The 22,189-nt window shown below is 32.1% G+C and overlaps 2 protein-coding genes across 5 annotated transcripts in view; both read left to right on the top strand.

Annotated features, from left to right (window-relative positions):
- The window catches only part of LOC128169406 (uncharacterized), a 127,546-nt gene that overhangs the window by 87,759 nt on the left and 17,598 nt on the right, over positions 1 to 22,189 (top strand). The window lies entirely within an intron of this gene.
- The window catches only part of LOC128169407 (uncharacterized), a 47,255-nt gene that overhangs the window by 16,443 nt on the left and 8,623 nt on the right, over positions 1 to 22,189 (top strand). The window contains exons 4-6 of one of the 4 annotated variants that reach the window (XM_052835560.1): positions 15,891 to 16,026; positions 19,073 to 19,173; positions 21,921 to 22,110. In XM_052835560.1, coding sequence (XP_052691520.1) covers positions 19,108 to 19,173; positions 21,921 to 22,110 — 256 coding nt within the window. In that variant the 5' untranslated portion in view covers positions 15,891 to 16,026; positions 19,073 to 19,107. Of the gene's footprint in view, positions 1 to 13,346; positions 13,439 to 15,890; positions 16,027 to 18,721; positions 18,917 to 19,072; positions 19,174 to 21,920; positions 22,111 to 22,189 lie in introns of those variants that run through there. The other 3 variants (XM_052835559.1, XM_052835561.1, XM_052835558.1) reach the window with 3 other exon arrangements.

Here is a 22,189-nt window from a genome sequence, read left to right as displayed (position 1 = left end):
CAATTTGATATTTTGAACGATATTTAATTTGAATGCAGTAGTTTACTGCTTTTTAATTATTAGAGTTGAATCTTTAGATTTCTAAAATTATATGTTTCTGAAAAAAGTTACCCGGGAAGACAAAAATACCTAATTTTACATTTTGTATCGGATTTGAAAAACTACATAATTTTTTAAAGAATGTCTTTGAAAGTGCCGGTCAATGCAAGTGTCTTTACAATAGTTTATAAAACGTTCACATAGGACCATGGCTTAGGCAAAATAATTGCCAAATTTCCTTTTAATTTTGGGATATCCGCCTGGAACAGGAACTATTTTTTATGAGATGAAAAACAATGTGTAAGACCTCTGGCTATTCCAGTTTTGTAACAATGGGTCATTTGAATGTTTGATACGTGTTTTGTCCAGAAGGAATGGAAAGGCCCGAACTTGATTTTCGAGCACATATTTAACTTTGACATAAACACATCTTCATGCCTTGCTAGATGAACATGTTTTATTTGCGACGGGATGGTAAACAAAGATATGTTTAAAAAGGCGTCAAGAGGTTTTGCCTTGTTACTTGTGGTTCAGCCACTAAGCACCAGCCAATTAACACATAATCAATAAAATATATGCAAACTTTTTCTTAGCTGCAATAATGTAGCCCTCTCCCGATTTTTTTTTTTGGGGAGGGGGGGGGGGGAGTGGGCTACAACTCCATAGGATCTCCGTAATTGTGCAAGTGCGGGAGTGATTCACTCCCGCAACGATTTCGTCTCAAATCGTACATAAATGGCAATTACATTTGCATTTCTTACCTGAACTCAAACATTGTAGATCTCTATGGCATAAATTAATCCAAAAATATCAAGTATAGTCCATATATCGATTATTTTTCGTATATGTCAACAACACAAGTTGAATTTGTCAGCCATGTTTACTGACCTTGACCGGTTTTATTTTGGGACAGCCAATGAGAATTCAGGAGCGGATCTTGAACTTAATATAGGAATTCCCCTATATTAAACATAGTTAACGCGGTAAATATGAGTTTTTCATTATATACAGACCCTGAAACGTACTACTACACCACACGCTCGCTGCACGCTCGCTAAACGGTTCACACGAAACGCTGAACGGTTTACACGAAACGCTGCACGCTTTGCCCGAAACGCTAAACGAATTACACGAAACGCTGAACGGTTTACACGAAACGATTCTCAGATGAAACGATTTGCTCGCTTTTCACACGCTTTGGACACGCTTTTATCCTGATCGATTCGGGTCCTCTCGGATTTTTACCCTGACTCTGTTAGTAAGAATTAATTTTAAGAAAACACAAAGTAATAGAAATACTGATATTAGAAACATATATGTACAGAAGTATTGAATTTATTAATTAAATTAATTTGGTACTTATATTTAAAGCAAACTTTTTTTTATTCACAGAATTCGCCAAAAATAGTACTTCTATAAATATATTCATTGCTCAAAAGAAATATCTATGATTCTTATTAGTGTCGTAAATAATAAAAATTCCAGAGAAAAAAGTTACCGTAACACAATATTCAATACCAAAAATAAAATCCGTATGATTACAAACTGAAATCGGTTTTTCAGTATTCGGCGGGATTTGTTCTTTCTTCTCACGTTAATATTTTTATTGGTTTCAGAGAATACTATGTAAAAATACTAACTGTAAATAAACCTGTAATTATTTACATTGATTATTTTGAAAGTTATGTAAAATGAAATTAGTCACAGAAGTTAGAAAATGCTATAAAACAACCGATTATTTTTTTTTTATGTCGAATCATTCGCGTAAATAAATGTTCCGTACATAATATCACAGAAAAAAATCAATGGTTTAAACAATAAAGAAAGTTGTCATTACTATTTTGCATTTCGGAAAGAACAAAAAATTAAAAATTATTTAGATTTTTGTCTCAATATTCGTATACATAACCGGCGCCCCGCATAACGGCGTACAATATATCTATCATAATTTATTTGAATTAAGTACCATGCATACAGATTCCCATTATAATTAATTGCATGTGTACATTTTAGGAAAATTTCAGTGTGTTAATTACTTGTTGTTTTCCGTTATCAGTGTTTAAATAATTAGAATAATAACTTGTAGAACTATTTTTAATCGGGATTCAGAAGAATTTACTTCCCGCATTTCATAGAAATGAACAGTATATTTTCTTTCTATGTTTACATTTAATTTTGTTCAAATCAATGTTAAATAATCTATCATTGAAATTGTGTGCATCATCAAATACTGATTCCGACTATCTTGAAGTCATTAAATTTCTATTGGCTATTGACAAAAAAAGAGACGCGTGACCATCCAATGAAAACGAATACGCAGAGTTTGATTGACAGGTTCAGCCAGGTGCAGTTCTACCCGATGTCCGAGATTATGTGTACTGGTTGTACACAGCCGAATAGTCTCAGTCTTCTTTTAATACGCGTACTTTTCTTTTGTTTGTTAAAAATTAATTCAATTTTGTAAAAAGATAAGTATATCATTTCTTATACATGTAGATTTTTTTTCACGAGAATATCTTAAAGGAGTTTTGCCAATCACAAACAGTTTAAAGTAATGTTTAACACGAGCGCTTATTTGAAACAATTAATTTGTCAGAGAGTTCCGAATGAAAACTGATGAACGTTTCACACGGTTCTCGCACGCTTTGCCCGAAACGATTTACACGTTTTGCCCGAAACACTGCACGCTTTGCCCGAAACGCTAAACGGTTTACACGAAACGCTTCACGATTCACACGAAACGCTAAACGGTTTACACGAAACGCTAAACGGTTTACACGAAACGTTTCTCGCACGAAAGTCGCACGCTTTTTGGTGTAGTAGTACGTTTCAGGGTCTGTACCCTTTCCTGAAACGATGTTTTAGTGATAGAACGAGGTAAGATCGATTATTTACACTGTCATTCACGTTAATCAAACCCATCAAAACTCCAAGCATAAATCGCATACAATCACGCGAGAACTGTCATGGCTGCTGCAAAAGACGACTGGTAAACATGCTTATGTGTTTTATCTTGTTTTGATTTATATACGATTAGTTTGTTCAACCTGAATTAAAAATTATTTTATCTAAAGGAAGTCAAATATAAAATCGAAATTTTTAGACCGAAGTCAGTCGCATTAAAAAATGAATGTTGCACCATTACGGAGATCCTGTGGAATTAGAGCCCTCTCCAGTAAACATCAGATATAAAAAATCGGAGAGGGCTACATTATTGCAGCTAACTTTTTCTTTGTGTACACATATCCAGAACGATTGGCGATTGGTTAAAGAGAAAAAGAGGGAAGGGATGAATTTCAAAAACATTTAATATCTTATATGATTTTAAGTTTAAAAAGAAAAACATCAAAAATGATTGAAATAAAAATTATTCAATTTATTCAAAATGTTGAAAATATAATTATTTTATTTTTATTAAATATTTTGAATATCAAAGATGCTCCTATTAACACATTAAGTAGTATCTTGAAAAAAGACTGACATTATAGAGAATTGGTAATTTCGAAATTTTAACCTTTTTATCAACTCAAGGTATATACATGTATACTATACACAGATACTGTCTTTCTGTGAAGAAGACTTAAACGATATTGTGTTGTCTTAACCGGTTATCTTACGTTTCTAATTCAAGTAAACAATAGATTCTAAAATATTTCTTTTTTTAACAAAAAAAAAAAAAACAACACAAGAAAACCTCAATATATATGGATTTAATCATATTGAATTTATTGTACAGAGCTTCATTTTGAAATCGACATTAGTAAGATTTCATTTTAATTTATATGTCGTTATATTGTGTAGGCTATAAAAGGACTCCGATTTTCAATCAATGCAAAAATCTTTAAAAAAGGGGGACAGGGCTTGGGTAATCAAGTCTTGGACATCTCTGTCCTCAACCTCATGCAGAAAACATATCTAAGAGGGTCAATCAAAAAATACGTAGACAATGTGGCTGTCTATTTCATACTTTTCATTAAAGTCATCACTATCAGATTAATTTATGCATCAATAATTATTTTATTGAAATACGAAGATTCATTCCATTTTATGAAAAGGTCTTTTTGATAACCGATTTTAAATTCAATATGTTTTGTCACCACGGCGCACGGTAACGTTCATAACAGGACGTTAAAATGACACATACACAGTTAATATAAATATCCAAACTTTATTTTACCCTGAGTCTTTTGTCCTTTTCACCATACAATTTAAATGGGCACTATATCACTTAACATCTAATTTGTTCAAAAATCATAAGTTGGTCCCTCGAAGTTTTCTTTTTTTTCACCGCATGTCTCTTCATTTACATTTAGAAAATACCTTTATGTCAGATGACGGTGTTCATTTTTTGATAAATTATATTTACAGATATTCTACTCTATTTCGTACTGTTTGGTGTTCAGAATACATTTACCACAACCCCCAGAAAATGCTTTTGAGTTTTATACAAATGTGCAATTAATTTTTGACTTATTTTTACCCACAATTGAACAATTTTTACAGTTTTTATCGGATTTTTCCAGAGTTAGATCCATACTTTTAATTCTTTTCGTTGCAGCTTGGCGTCCGGCGACGTCAATGACTTTAGTTACCGATGTATAATCAACAAATCTATATATCCAATCATTATTTGGTACATAGACTAATATGACATTATTCAATTTTGGTTCTCAATATTACTTGGTTTTACAACCAATTTCTGAAAATATTACTTTTAACGTAATACCGTTTATTGTTGACAGAACACAAAGTTTTGCCGTGCGCCGTTACCTCATTTTTGCAGGATTAGATTTTATATATATCTAAGATATGAAGGAATATATGATTGTTTTCAATTTCAAATTATTTAAACAATTGCTAAATTACGTCTTCAAAATTTAGTTATAATATGACGTGAAATAAAATAGCTATGACAAAAGTCTTGGAATTTTTTAATTGACTGTCGTACTCTTATTAATAAAAAAAAATTGTAAGCAATAGGAGAAAAATCAAGAGGCCCATGGGCCACATCGCTCACCTGAGGAACAATAGGTTTGATAAAATCAGCTTAATGGAGTCATAATACAAACTATCTGGACAATGTACCATAATACATGTAGATCCTGTATAAATAAAATCCATTTTCCCCCCTGGATATTCTTATGTTTATAATCATTAGTCCCTTTTCTAACAGGATGATTTTATAGTCATATCACATGTTGAGTATTGCAGTTGTCAAAAAGATCCTTAACAATTGTTTATATATGGGATATACACATAACACAAATTTTGAACCTTCTTGTGAGGCCGAAGAATTATCCTGGGGCCAAAGTCTCAACAATTATAAAGAATCATATGGCTGATTAGTTTCTGAGAAGAAGATTTTTTTTAATATTTACTCTATATATTCCTATGTTAAGGTGGTATGGGATATCTGTCGATATTAATGTGGATTAAATCAAAAACATCAAACAATATGAGTGACACAAAATGGGCGTGTCTTATAGCTAAACCGAAAAACGGTATTGGCTGCACGGCGCGCGTAGTAATACATTGCATGTGCTAAATAAAAAAAGTAGTGGTTTTGAAATGTTTTCTTTTCGCACACAAAATGAATGAAAATTAAAATGAGCATGTAAAGGTTACCATTTAAAATAAAATTTATAGAAAAACATCTTAATATGCAATTTAAACATTTCATATAAACGAGCCGTCTGCTGATGAATAGATTTCTTATAATGATCGTCTGCTGATCACTTCATTTTTTTTATTTCGATCGAATGCAGTCAGCATGAACGACGATATATCAGATGCGGTAAAATATGGCGATTTTGAAGTATTTAGTGGGGATAATTATGAAGCCCTCCTGCCAGAATTAAAATTAGAAGGTTTTGATTCTGAGTTTGACAATTTTCTATCCGAAATGGTCGTTTCGGACATCGATATAACATTAACCCAACAGGCATTTGCCGATTTGAAAAAATCCGATGATCCCGGGTTGTCAGCCCCAGAAACGCCAACAAGTACTCGTTTTGCCAAGCTTTCCGACGACGAAATTAAAGGATTTCAGGAACTCACACAATCAAAGGCTACAAAACAAAGCACCAAAATGTGGTATAAAGATTCTTACAGGTCCGCTTCTTTTTTCTAAAAAAGTGAATATTAGTAAGCAGCAATTAAACGCAAACAAAAACAGACCATGCGAGGAGGATCTGGCGAAAATACTCAGTCGCTTTTACTGTAAAGCAAAACCCCAAAACCCGAAAAAGGAGCATACCTCCGAATATCAAAAAACTACAATGAAAGCAATCAGAGCCGCCATAAACAGGCATTTATCCGACATCGGTCGAAATATAGACATTGTAAATGATAAAGCATTCAAAACTGCAAATAAAAGTTTGACCGGTCTCATGAAGCATAGAATGGTCACTGGAACTTCTCGCCCTACAACTCATAAGGAGATCATTCACAAATCAGATTTACAGAAAATTTCTGCTTACCCAGAGAGTGCATATTCTTCTCCAGTCAATCTGCGACTTGCAATGTGGTACATCATCGCGATACATTTTGTGTCTCGTGGTCTTGAATTCCATCATCAGCTTCGGGTAGATTCCTTCGATTTCAAAGCTGACGAAAAAGGATCCATATATGCTTGTTTGAAGCATGAAACAAAACAAAAAAACTATCAAGGTGGCATTCACAAACTTGAACCACTGAACGACAAAAGAATGTATGAAACTGGAAACGAAATTTGTCCTGTGAAGATGTTAAAGTTCTTGTCTAAAACGGACCCAAATGCGTCTCATCTTTTCAATAAATGCGTTAAAGATGCCATTTCTTACCCGAAAGATTGCAACATATGGTACACAGCCGATCCCATGAAAAAGCGATCATATGTTAATTTCCTTCCGGATATTTGCAAGGCCGCCGGGTGCAAACGTTACACAGCTCACTGTCTAAGAGCGACAGCAATTCAGGCCATGAACGACGCTGAATTTGAAGCAAGACACATCATGTTCTTCTTCGGGCAGCGCATAGAAGCTTCCATACGTAGCTATAATCGTGAACTGTCTTCTACCCCAAAAAAAAGTGCGAGTGCAACTTTATCTACAATAACCACCGCAAGTGTCAAAATAAATGATCCATCTGAAGATTCATGTGTAATTTCCGGCCAACAATCACAGAATCTTCAAATCGTTCCCTATAATTTTGAAAATTCCAACTTACCTGTCAAAAATGAACTTAAGGTGGCTCTATACACCCACAGTTTATTCCAATTTTCAATAGAAGACCACAAAACATATACTTATCAAATATTAAAATGACGATAGAGATACTATAGGTATTTTTAAAGAATTTTTTAATGTTTTTTCGTGTTTTTGTAAAATATTTTTTAAAAAGACAGCTATCAACAAATTGAGAGAAATTATTTTGTCATATGATGGATATTTCCTTCGGACACATAAAAAAATATAACACTTCGTAACTTTAAAAAATGTTATTATTGCAATTTTTTTAGTATTTCCCCAAAACATATATTTTCATATTTTCTTACTCTGTTGACAAATCATCTGAAAAAGTTGATTGATGTTATAAGAAAATGTATTTTAATAAATGTGAAATAAAAAATTGAAAGAAAACAATTGCAAATAAACACAAAAAATATTTTAAATTTTATTTGGTATGAAAGTTCCTCATGTAAGGGTTATCGTTCCTAAGTCCCAAGGCCCAAACACCTTGGGGACTTTTCATTTCTGAGTTGAAGAAACTTTCCTAAATATAATTAATGTTGGAATGATAAATGCATGCATATTTCATTATATACTTTGCCCTGTATAAGTGAATATATTCGCTTTAGTGCAAAACCAAGTCAAAGGGAACATTGACTAGGCTAATAGGATTTATGTATCCCAACCTGAGAGAAATTCAAAGCAACCCTCTCATCCCCGTTAGGTGTCGATATTAATGTGCATTAAAGTAATTATAATTGAAATATTTTCACTTGTTTAGAATTTTCTTTCACGGTATTCGACCAAAAAATACGTTTTAGAAATTTTTGGAAAGTTAAAAAATGTATTGTACTCAACGGGAATCGAACTCATCACCTACTGGTTTGTAGGGAACCCACTAACCCACTGCGCTACGGTGTAACATATCTATGATGCTAAAGAAACTCTTTAAAAATTTATACTTGATTTTATTGTTTATTTCGATAAATAATACCACACAACGTGAAGGTGTCACATACCACATTACTTGTAAGTAATGAATTTTCCAATTATCAAATTAAATCTATCCATTTAACAATTTTTTTAAAATAGCAGTTCCCATACAATTCACCTCAGTTTAAATCAGCCAATGCATGTTTCCAGATTTACTTTTTTGCGTACTGCGTCATCAAAAAGTGGTGTATAGAGCCATCTTAATTGTTCTACCATGTCCGACTCGAGCATTTAATCTGGAGTTTTGAATAACTCCCGCTTTGAGAACTGTTCCATTACCATCAAGTACAATCTCGACTGAGGTGTAGATCGACCGCCTTACCGCGCAGGAGGAAAGTACCTTCCGCTATCACGAAATAAACACTCTAGTTATTTACTATTTTGCAATTACACACATTTTTAAAAAATCAAATGATATTTGATTTGATATTTTGTTGTATCGACTTAATAAATTTGCAAATTTGACTCTTCAATACATGTCTGTGAGTTTTCATGTACAACACACGTGTGATGCAAGTGTCAAATGACGTATTCCTGGGGCGCCAGTGGGGTTTGCCTAATTATAAGAATTAAAACAACGGTAAAAATGTTATAATTATTAGATCTTTAATCGTGCACATTAGAAATAATATAAATAGAAGTAATAAGGAATCATTCTTTCAATATTATGAGGTGATAATTTCGGTCGGAGCGTGGTCAAATCTATCATAAAGCCCTTCGGGCTTTATTTGATTTGACCACGCCCCGACCGAAATTATGTCGGAGCGTTGTCAAATCTATCATAAAGCCCTTCGGGCTTTATTTGATTTGACCACGCCCCGACCGAAATTATCACCTCATAATACTCAAAGAATGATTCCTGATTCCTTATATAACCATAACTTATTTTTAATGATTTCAAAAGTATATAAATGTATTCAATACCATATGATGTCAATATATTTACATTTTCAAGTGTCTTTGCCTGTGATAACACTACGTATCGATTTTATACTGTATAACCCATAATACAAATGACGGCAAGTTCAGGCGCCAGCGGGGTTTGCTTATTTATATTTAAATATTTAATCGTACGATGCCTAAAAATTATATTAATATAAGTAATAAGGCATCATTCTTTGAATATTATGAGGTGATAATTTCGGTCGGGGCGTGATCAAATCTTCGGGCTTTATTAGATTTGATCACGCCCCGACCGAAATTATCACCTCATAATACTCAAAGATTGATTCTGTATTCCTTATTCATTAGGGCCGCGCTCTGCGGGCGCCCTATAGTGATCAGTCTGTCCGTATGTCCATCCATCCTTTTGGCTGTCCCTCCGTTTATGACCTCTTTTCCGGAGCATATCTTTCTCCTCTTAGCCCAATCTTACTCACACTTCACCAACAGTGACATTGAACATTGTTTCAAGGTCAAACTTGAAAGTCATAGCGGAATTATTTGAAAATCATTGCCCAGATCATAACTTTTCTCTGTTTGGTCCAATCTGGCTTATACTTTACAATGCATGCCTAGTTTACACAGTTGCATAGTTATGTGTTCATTTGCATACAAATATATTTAAATCTTTACGCTTTTTTTCAATAACACACATTCTTATGACATATTTATTTGTTTCATTTCATATCCACTATGTGAACGTTTTATCATAACGCTTATTTTGTTATGTGGAGCTTTATGATATTTAGTTTATATATATCCTTGAAATCTTCTTTCCTAATTTCCCACGTCAGGCCACGGTGTTACTCTGAAGAGTATCCTCCTCTACATGCCGCAGCCCGGTTCCCAATCTGTCATCTGCAATTCAGTTAACTGAATGTTAACTGAATGGTCTGGAAAGGTGACTGAATAACATAGTTATGCCATTCAGCCACATTTCAATAACCTTTCAGTCATGTTTGACTGAGTAAATGCCAGAGATTCATCCTGTTATGAAAAGAGAAGACAGAAGGACGTCTTATAGAATGTCTACTCTATTATTCATTTATTTATAACAATTTCATATGATATTTTAACAATAGATATCAATGTCAATTTTAATGAAGTTTATAACCAATAATATTAATTTAGAAAAAAAATATTTGAAGCAGAACAATATAGGTTAAACCTTCTAAGTCTATTATCTTTTGAGAATGCGCGCAAGTGTTAGAATTTATCTCACTTGTATAAAAAGAGGAGACAGAAAGACAGCTTTTAGATGACTCCTAGAGAGCTGTATTTAACCGTACTTCCATTTTATATGCACGAAAACTGAGCTATGACATTCTTGCCTTAATAAGTAAATGCGATCAAAGCCATACTAATGATCTGATGTTCCGTAGTCGTTAGTAGCATATAATTTATATTTCTGACCCGGTGCCGACAGGCTCATCACTGGACATCAAAATTACACATTTCACATTTAGCAAAAAAGGGATACGTTACCTACGTAATGCACATCCAATTATGTATGTAAATACGTCTAAACTGAATTCAAAAGAAAAAATCTTTTATACTTTACACTTACTTTACTTTACGTTGAACTATGGGCTTATAATTACTTACATCGTAAACTTTAACTATTTATTGCACTGGATTTTTCGAAAAATAAAAATAAATGAACTTGATTAACAAACTGTCGCCTTCATGCACTCTGATATATTTTTAACATTCATTCCGGAACGCATATAGTAGTACATGTATATACCTTTCCAATTCATGCCTAGTTAAAACTGGGTTTTTTTTCAAAAGGGATGGGGTCCGAGATAGAAAAGTCAAAGGCCACTTTTGGTAACTTTACTTTGTGAGTATAATAAATTTACATTTTTGGGGTGCCAGAGTTATTTCCCACCATCCCACGGTCTTTATCAGCGCATAACAACCTTTTAAAGTATTTCAATAAATATTGACACAAATTGGCAACTATGAGCTTTGGCATTAGCAATTGTATTTTAAAAGCCTTTGTTATTAGAAGCACATGTGTGCTTCGAGTAAACACCCTCGGATATTGAATATCATAGGTACAAATGCAAGGTAATATTATACCTTGGCTGACTGCTTTTCATAAAACTGGACGTAGCGCTTGCCCCTATCGTCATAAAAAACAACATTTCTAAATTTAATTTTAATTTAATTTTTAAAAAAATTGCCAAAACAAGAAAAGTCATACAAATGACGATTTACAAATGGTTATACAAAATGTTGAAAGACTTAATATCAGAATTTACATTTCTCTGTTACTCCTTTACTAATAACATTTTTGATACACAAGTTTATAATTACATGCAAAGCACTGTAAAGATTGAATAATTAGGGCCCCGCAAGGATTTGCGGGTGCCCTATAGTATTCACTCTGTCCGTCCGTCCTTCTGTCCGTCCGTCTGTCACTCTTCCGTCCACAAATTTCCTGTTTTTTTCTAATAACTTTTTTTATTGTTGCCCAATCAAGTTCAAATTTGGTATGGTAGTTCAGTAGGCAGAAATACATATGTTGATGCTAAGTTTGGTTCTCTATGTCTTCTGGTTTGGAGCTGGGGTGGTGGGGTAGATTCCTAACTATGCATGAGAATGAATGGGCAAAGAGAGATAACTGCTGAGAATGTATGGGCAAAGAGAGATAACTGCTGAGAATGTTACCATTGTATTCATGGAAGGCTGTGCAATATTTGTCCATTGGGATTAATTAACCTTGCACAGGAAGAAAATCCTAAGCTTTATTTTTATCTGTCACATTGAGATTAATTACTGCACTGCCTTGTCTGCAAATGAACTTGGTTTTGAAGTTAAGGTCAATTTTGAATGATGTGTAGTATTGTGTACATTCTTTGAAATATGGATTTAAAATATAATATTCATATTTTATTTTGGTTAAAATACCGTACACAATGAATCCCCTGAGATTAATTATCTTGCCTGTTTTCAGAAAATCTAAGGTCTGTCTTTATCTGTTATATGTATTACCGTACGCATGTGTCTGCAAGTGATGTTTGTTTGAAGTTGAGGCAAAGCCTAGGTATCATTGCATTGGTATCAAATTTTATTTCATGTTAACCCCCTTTATCCCGTGGATATGACTCATTGGATATTTTTTTGATATCCCACAGTTGTGACTTTACAATGGGATTTGCGTAGGCATAATGAAGTAAAATAATGTGGAGTTTTATAAACAGTGTAAACATTGATTTTGGTGTATAAAACATGATTGAGATAAATAGAATCTCATATGATTTGTAGTACAATATGATTTTTATCCAACTTGTGTGTTATCCCCTCACTAAGGCTCAAGAAAAAAACACTTTAATTGTTGGATGAAAATCATATCCAACTACAAATCACGAGATCCTATATATTCCAGTTCTTTACATCTTCTGCCGGGCATTTATTTTTCATCATTGTTAATATAAAGAGGATGGAATTCAAAGTTTTTTTCACTTCTCTATATTAATTGTCATAGCGGGGCCCTTCCTGACTGGTCAGTTTTCTAGTTATGTAGTCGCATCGACAAGAAAGCACAGGAAACAACCATAATATGACACAAAAACAGCAAAATATACAGAAGCCCAACAAATAAAATAAAACAAATTATTATAATCTTTTGAATAGCAATTAAGGGAATGTTTAATTGATCAAAATGTGCTGCTGTTTTCATGAACTCTATTGTCTAAGAATTGATTAATAAATGCTCAAAATATTAAGCAGAAGTCATGTCAATTTCAACCAAAGCTCATTTTTTATGTTTGTTGTAATAGAATACTAAATAAACTCAAATGAGCAGAGCGGAACTAACTAGGTACCTATAATTCAATCATCATCGTTAAGTTTTTTATTCAAGTAAGGATACTCCTTTGCCTTGCAATTTTGAATATTGTTAAAGAATAATCATAATGATTGCATATCACGTAATTTCAAAATCAGGGGCCATGTTTTGTGTAATTGTAGTGGCATTAAAAATGCTCTTTCATTTAACATCAGATTTGTATCATTATATTATAACTTGATACATGAAAAATACGTTTTAATAGATTCACCTTTTATGAACGTTTATGAACGTTTAAATCCCTGAATATTTTCATAATACCCCGTAATATTGGTGAGAAGATAGAATACTGAACCATTCGGCTTTCCATACATTATTCGATTTCCCGCTTGGGATTTACACTGCTCATGGAATGTCAAGCCATAAGGAGAAGCTAAATAGAGTAGCCAAAGCAGTACTGGTATGTAGAATATATGAACAACTTTTGGATGTTATACCGTGTTACCTAGCTGTACTTCTTACCATTGACTAAAAATGTACATCGATAATATGACTTAGCATGGAATCGTAAAATCTTGAACACCATTTTTTTTAACTTAATTTCTAATTGATTTCCATAACAAGTCGTCATTTATCTAAGCCTTTCTTGTTAAATAACTTTTTTATATACAGTGCTGCTATCCTGAAAGTTGACAAGGATAGGATAGGATAGGATGCAGGATGCACGATACATGATAGAAATATTAAAGTTAAGTTCTATCCTATCCTATCCTATCCTGCATCCTGTAGCCAATCAGATTCGAGTATAAATTTCAGAGTTATTTCGCGAAACGAAAATTGGCGTAACAATGTATTTTCAATGTCAAATAAGTTTACAATTTAATCCATTTAAGAATAATTATTATATCAAGAACGCGGTGCATAACATTGATGCGCGCTAAAATGTCGGCGCTACATATTTGTCAAATCGTACGCAAGTACGGAGTTACTGCGAAAATTCGATGCAACATTTGACAACGTCAGAAATAGATTTCTGTATTTGCTTCATTTGAAGTCTGCAAAGTAATTAAAGCTTGAATTTATAAACGACCAATTCGGCATTTTAAAAGATAAACATGTATACAAGAAACAGACATTGATTCACGTGTAGCACTTGTAATATAATTTCTTCGATGCCCAATAACAGGGACATATATTTCTCTCCTATATTAACCTGAACATATCGAATTAATAAATGTTAGCTAGCTATAAATGCTTAAGAATTTATACATTAAAAATAATTCAGAGTGATTTAACTATAACGATATAAACTTCCTAAAGGAATTATTCATTTCCAGATCGTGTTTACATTTATCGCCGAACGAATCGCTCGAATAATGATAATTACTCTCAGTTATATGTGATAAGAAAATATGTGACTAAACAGTTCCTCAATAAGTGCATCGAAGTTATTTATCTGTTTTTTATGCATAAATATAATAAAATCAAAAATCGAATCGCTTACCTGTTTGTTTACATTATTGTGTCCATCCCGCGTACGGTAGCAAGACTTTTAGGCCCCAAGATGTTTAGGCCCTTCATTGATAAGACGCTTAGGCCCCAACATGTTTAGGCCCCAAGATGTTTAGGCACCAGCCTACATTTTTCTAAGTTAATTATAATTTTCATTTTATTTTTTTAATGAATAATGGTTTAGGCACCAGAATACATTTGTATAAGTTAATTATAATTTACATTTTATTATTTAAAACTTCATTTACTTTAAAAATTATAAAGAACTATAATCTGCAACTTATGCATAATTTATTATTTTTTAAATATCATATTATTTTGTCACATCATATTATTTTCTATAATTAATTTTCTAATTAGAGATCAAAGAAACGGTAAAGACTTTCATTTACTTTGTGTATGACATGAATTAAATTGTTAAAACAACACCCCCACCGTATCCTGCTCCCTCGATCTCTAGATAGGTGCTTATTAGGAGAAGATAATGAAGAGATCCTCCAGTAATACAATGAGGGTTTCACACCTCACTTTGGAAGTAAACCATGAAGAGACGGGTCTCCAAAAGAAGACAGGCCAAATACAAGTTAAGCTTCATTGGCAGAAAAATTACATAATTTGGGGAGATATCCTTTTATTGTACAAATATGATCACAGAAATAATATTTCACTCATGAATACTTTTATTGTACATGTAGAAAAACTTGTCAATATTTATTAAGAAAATTTTCAAAGTCTGTTCTTCCAGAAACCAACTTTAACAACCTATTGTATTGTGATTTTAACCTTTTTTTGTCATTAATACTCCTACTGTACATGTGAACCTTGACTGTGTTCGTGTACATTTGTATATACTGATTTTGAACCTCAAATACCAGTGAACTGGTCTTGAGCGAATAAAGAATTGAATTGAACTTGTATTTGGGTAATAAGTAGGTGAATTCTTTTGGGATATATAAGGGTTTTTAAAAATATTATGTATAAATCAGTTGCCATAAATAAGCTTACTGAACAATTTTATGACATTCAAGTGTTGTATAATTCCAATAATAGAAAAAAATACAATAATTAGTTTTCTTTTCTTGAAATATCAATAATGAAATATTTCCCCTTATATAACATTTGTTCGTTTCTTTGTGATGATAGTATGATTTGATCACGGTATTAACTGATTTAAAGCACGGACACATAACCATGCTGGATGATACTATCATTGATAGCGTGTGCATGCAAGTTTATATATAGCATAATGTTTTTCAAGAACTTGTATAATTAAAGTAAACAACGCCATGTTTGCGTAACGATTGTTAGTTTACTACAAATTAAAGTAAATTGCATTTATTGGCTCCAAAGTGCTTAAAAGCCATGTTCTTTCAACTATCAGTTATTATTATAAACAACAGGTGCCTAAACATCTAGGGGCCTAAACATCTTGGGGCCTAAACATCTTACCTGGGGCCTAACCGTCTTGGGGCCTAAACATGTTGGGGCCTAAACATCTGCAATTCCCGCGTACGATTTAATTTTACCGTAGCACAGGTAAGTAAGCTATCCCGCTCGAAGAATATTCGGTTTTAAGATTTAATTATTTATTTTGAGTACTACATTAATTGATAAAATCATTTAATTCTTAAATTTCGTTTCATTCAACTTGCATTCCTATATTTTGAAAGTATAGGATAGGATAGGATAAAGCTTATTTGCAGGATAGGATGCAGGATACAGGATATAGGATAGGATAGGATAGTTTTGTCAACTTTCACGATAGCAGCACTGTAATTGTGTTTTGCCAAAAGCAAATTCTGTTATCAGTCAAAAAATATAGTTTCTATACATATATGGTTTCCTGTAGAAAGCTAGCGCGTTTTCTTTTCATAAAGTCGATTTTACGTATGACCGACATAAGCTGTCCCTTTAAATTCTCTTTTTTGGAGCACTTAACAATTCACAATCTGTATTTGTGTAAGGAATGCGGTTCGAAATCATACAGTCTAGGCATATTTTTGGTAACTGTACTTTGCGGGTAAAAAATATTTTTTTCCGGCTACTAAGAACCATTTTCTCAACCCTCTACATTATGATCTCCGCATGACATATAATTAAAGTCTCTATCGAGTTATATAACAACATAGGCTATAATGTTCGCAGGTTCATTATGATATGATGCCTCACTTATATAGTCCGTTTCGCATAAGACTCAACGCAACGTGCGTGCTCCTCTTGTTATAAAAATACATTACCTTACAACTCTCGACAAGCAAACAAAAAAATGACGCACATACAAAACTCAATTTTGAAGCAATAGGTTTCTGAATAAAAAAAGTACGAAAACTCGTTAGTCTTACAAGTGACTATTTACAAATGATTTACATCTGTGAAGAATAAATAACAGAGTAAGTGTCTCTCTGTTTAGATTTAAGGAGTAAAGTAATTGGAAAACACAAATACATAATTTTATACCCAGCACTGTAGGGTCAGCTATGTAGTCTCACCAACGAAAAAGGGTAATGTTTACTATGACATGACACAAAACAAGTCATCAACAATGAAAAAAAAAATATTAAATGGGCAATTTTTATTTAATCTAACATATTAAACTAAAAAAAAATTATTATATTATACCCTAGCCGAGTATTATATTAAAGCAGTATATATAAAATTAGATATTTTTTGTTATTCCTGTTATGACCCGTCATGCACTAATCTTTTAAAAAAAGGATAATTTTAAATATCAGATCGTTTAATTTATATTTTTGATGTGTTCTACAACAAAAACCAATCAACATTTTACAAGGACATACATATCACAAAATTATATCATCTATTACAGCAAAACTCGTTTATAACGAATTTCAAGGGACCATAGAAAAAACTTCGTTATAGCCGTAATTCGCTATACGTTTATAACGAATTCGTGAAAATATTATAGCGAATTCGTTATAAAATATTTAAGGGTTTTTCCGGCCCACAGTTTTCTAAACCATTGTAAGTTATAAAATTAGTATTACCGTCATTTACAAAAAATGTCAATATAACCATTTCTTTCAATTTTTAAAAAAATTCCGTATACTATTTGAATTTGAGTATTTTATATCTGCCTCTTAAAAGTGCATGTTTCTTCAATGAGATTTGAAATGGAAAAAATTCGTTATAAAAATGATAAAATACGTTTAAATTTTGCCAGCGGGGGTCTTAAAATTACTTCGTTATAGCCGTAAATTCGTTATAGCCGTGTTCGTTATATACATCAATTTTCTATAGGTATATATAAGAAATTTGCCGGGACATGAATAATAATTCGTTATAGCCGTAAATTCGCTATATCCGTGTTCGTTATATTCGCGTTTTGCTGTATATAAAACTATGAGAATGTTAAATTATCAAAAAGTGTTGCTGTTTTGATGAAGTCTAAAGCCTAAAACAATAATAATAAATGCTCAAAATATTATATTTCATAGCAATTTCAAGCAAAGCTCATTTCTATGTTTATTGTAATTAAAAAAAAAACAAACGGAAAAGGAAGCAGCAGAAGCTACTAGATGCATACCGTAATTTTAATCAAAATAAGGGTTTACCCTTGCAATAATAAAATTTATTTGTGAATTATCAAGTAAGTGGCACCGTATGGTCATTAAAATGCTGTTTCATTTAATATCAAATTTATATCTTATTGCTATTACATAACATATATTATCTCTATTTATAGATACATTTTTTATGAAAGTTAAAACCACTTCATATTTTGATAGTACACCTCAACAATGCTGGGAAGAAAGACTATTGAACTCTTTAGCTTTCCATACAATATTGGATTCCCCGCTTGGGTTCTCCGCAGGTCTTAACATGTTTAGTCACAGAGCAAACTGAAACCAGACAAAAATAACGAATGCAGTATTAGTAAATATATGTAAAGTTATTGAATATCTTCTAATTGTAATATCGTGTTTTTTCGTGCCATGGACTAAAAATGTGGCATTAATAAACATTGAATCGTAAATTCATGCCATTTATTTCATCCACATTAAGATTTATGTCCATACGAATTCGTCTTTTTAACTATACGCGTTTTGTTAAATAACTTTAAGCCGTGCTTGGTAAAGTTCAAATCAGGATAACGTAGTTCTGAACAATCATTCATGTATTTAGTTTCTTGCAGAAAGCTAACATTTAAATGGATCACTTTATAAATTACACATTCATTTTTATGGCCGACACAGTCTGTCCCTTTAAAGTCTTTGTTGCAAAGAGATGGAATGTGTGCACTTTGTATGTTGTGGTGCATTACGATCAATTCAAAACAATACAGATTCCTCTCAAATGAAGAGAAATAATAGTGTGGGGCCAACGCTTTTTCTCTATGTTTATTGCATGACACCTAATGTCTGGATAATTCGGAAGAATGTTCGCTGACTACAATGTTTTAGGATCCGTAGGTATCATGAGATAATAACATTATCTCAATTTATGATGAAGTCGGGATTTCATTTAAAGCAAAAAAACATTTACGATAGGAAGTCAAACATAACAATTTAGTCATTGGTGTATCAACACCCTAGCATTTAAAAAATCTTTCTGACATGTTCAGTTTCAGATACAGGAAGAATTATGAACATTTGAATAATGGGACTTTTACTGTTTCGTGCGTGTCTAGTCATTAACGCATTTAACATCGCCACAGAAAATCCAGTAAGTATAAAACAAACTTTAATATTTCTAATTGTGCAAGTTTTTATTTAGTCTATACAAGTATGTTACTCTAAAAGAACCATCTTTATGCATGTGTGGTGTAACTATTCTCAGCAACAAAATAAATGAGTCGGCCAACATTTTAAAGTGTTCCTTTTTAATCATAAAGATTTGAAATATGTTGTTTTTATTAACTTAAACGTTATTTTGTCAATTTGAGGTTCTTTAGTAAATTCGTTTGGTGTCTATTTATTCGCTTAGGTAAAGTCCATGCTAAATAGGATTTAAACAGTGCATTATATAGTTTTATATTATAATTTTAGTTAGTCCATACTTTATTTATTATCTTAAGTTATTCGATATTTGTAGATACATCATGATGCAAAAGATGTTCATTAACATGTAATACTATTAAAAATATCCAATGATTTATATTCTCTAACACTCAATCAAGCTTTACAAGTTTCAATAAAATGGTAGAAATAAAATAATACGAGAATGTTTCATTGCGCCAGTTATAAAACTACCCTGGTGAAAACATTTAGATATGTGCGAGGTACATGTAATACGAAAGACCTCCAAAACGAGAAAAGATGTGAACATTTCCCATTATAAATATTTTTTTTTAGAATTTTCGCAGTAAAAAAATATGATATGCCATTACGAATGTCTTAGATATTTTGAATTGCCTTTCTTTGAGAGAACTGTATATTTTATTTAAAAGGTGAGATGCGCTGCATGAATACCTTTGGACTGACTATAATGATAACGTTACAAACATCTGGCACAAAAAAATATTTGAAAAATATATATATTTTATGGTATTATTTACTTTTATTGCATGTAAATGCATATGCATTTGCTGTACATGCAACCCAAACAACATCAAAACTGCTTTGTAGCACGAGAGTAAACAGATTTAATCTTAAAATTATTGTGCGCAATATAAAGGCAAAATTAATTTTGCAAAACGCAACTCGGGTATTCATGTTTACAAAAAAAACATCATTTCTTTGCAACCTACATGTAGTGACTAACAAAGTTGACTTTTATTATTAATCATTAACAGAATATGTTTAATCACATTCTTCCAGAAATAGATTTGGTTATTACTTCATAAAATGATAACGTTATTTGAACAAAGTTTTTGCAACCAAAAATAACCCGTCATTTCTAGCAATGACTCCTGGGTAATATATTAAAGCTTTGAGACTTTATGACGCATCTACAGGGCATCCCCTATGGTTTTCTAACAAATGATATTTGATATTTTGTAAAATGTAGAAAGTGTTCTGGAAAGCGGGTTTTGGGGTAAAAAGGCTTCATATTTAGCTAATTTGTTGCATGTTCTAAACGCTATTCAAGCATTAAAAGAACACCAAAAATCAAATCCTAAGAGATGATAAGTAAAATCCGTAAAATGTAAGAGCAGTATGAGAAAAAAAAACGTGACTGGCGGACCGAAGGAATAATAACAATAAACCTGAATTTGATGAAGGAAGTGAAGGCATAATCAACAGGTCAAGTTAAAAACAATGTCAACCGAGTAATTGTGGTATAATTGAACTAGATGTGTGCAAGGTATCAAAACACATAATAATGCACAGTAGTTACAAAAAGAACACTGCAGAGAGTTAAGAACATTTAATAGACTTCCCTTATGAAATTTTCTGTTTATTTTGTCTTTGACATTTTAATTATTTAGCAATCCGAAGGAAACGTTATTATAATATGTTTTTCTCTAACCTAAGTGTAATATCATTTTCAAAGGCAACTTTCAGTAAAAGAGTGTTTGTGATATTGAGCACACGTCAAGGTCTTGGGTCGCAACAAGAGGTCAAAATCAATGAATAAATATTAATTAAGTGGTAATCAATCACTCCGTCGACAAGACAAATACATGTGCCTATATCATATAGTAAATACATTATACTGGGTTAATACTTAGAGGTTCTGACGAGTAAAAAATTATATCCATTTGTCTCTACAGCAATACAATTCTATTTTTCTTATGTGGCTGGTGTGTCATTGAAAGTTACGATATGCAAAAAAACTTGTCTTCAAAAAAAACTTCACTATAACGTTAAATTTAGAACTATATAACATAAATTAAATAACATTACCTTAATATCAATAGTTTTATTTAGAAGTGCATACATGTGTAACCTTATTGTCTGTGATCAAAATGGAAATACATTTATTCTGTTAGAACTCAAATTAACTATGACTTAATTTTTATCTCTTATATCTTCCTCAGTTTATAAAATATGCATCAGGTATATACCAGTATGAAGGAGGAAATTGCAAAAACTAGAACAATATAGACTTAAATATTAAGATAATATTGTTGCATTATATTACAGTGAGCGATTCCAATCATTTTCTTGAAATCAAACCAAATCAAATTATCGACTCAAATTATCGTCGATAATTTGATTTCCGAAATTTATCCAAATTTATTTTTTTAATCATTTTCCTTGCGAGACAAAGTTCAACATATTAGGCCCCTCAACGAACGTACATGTATGAACACCATCTCTCTTTTTTCGAATAATACTGTTCTTTAAGCATGTTATTTACTCACAGTAGAAACTCATTAGCATGCAATGTACCAGCATTATTCTGACCAAATATAAGACACCCGCTCAAAACGACAGATATAAACTTGTCTTTTTTTCTTTTTTCTTTTTTTTAGAAAACTTCATTTTGCAACTAAAACAGAATATATTCTTTTTTTTCGATTATAGGTTACAACGAAACCTTATCGATTTCCTGTTTATCCTGTTAACGAATGTCCTAGAAGCAAAGATGAGTTTAAAACAGCAGCACAAAGAAGAAATTGCACAAAAGGGTTACGATATTTGTGTGCCCCCAATAAGTACCTATCATCTCTAATAGAATTTTGCACAGACCGACAAATAAGTCTTTATCAAGAAGGTATAATGACGGATATCATATGGGTGATAATTATCGATTAAATATTTGAAGAATATGACAATAATACATGTGTTTACAA

The sequence above is a fragment of the Crassostrea angulata genome, unplaced genomic scaffold (genome assembly GCF_025612915.1).
Source record: "Crassostrea angulata isolate pt1a10 unplaced genomic scaffold, ASM2561291v2 HiC_scaffold_127, whole genome shotgun sequence".
Classification (NCBI taxonomy): Eukaryota; Metazoa; Mollusca; class Bivalvia; order Ostreida; family Ostreidae; genus Magallana; species Magallana angulata.
This window is presented reverse-complemented; position numbering and strand designations above follow the sequence as displayed.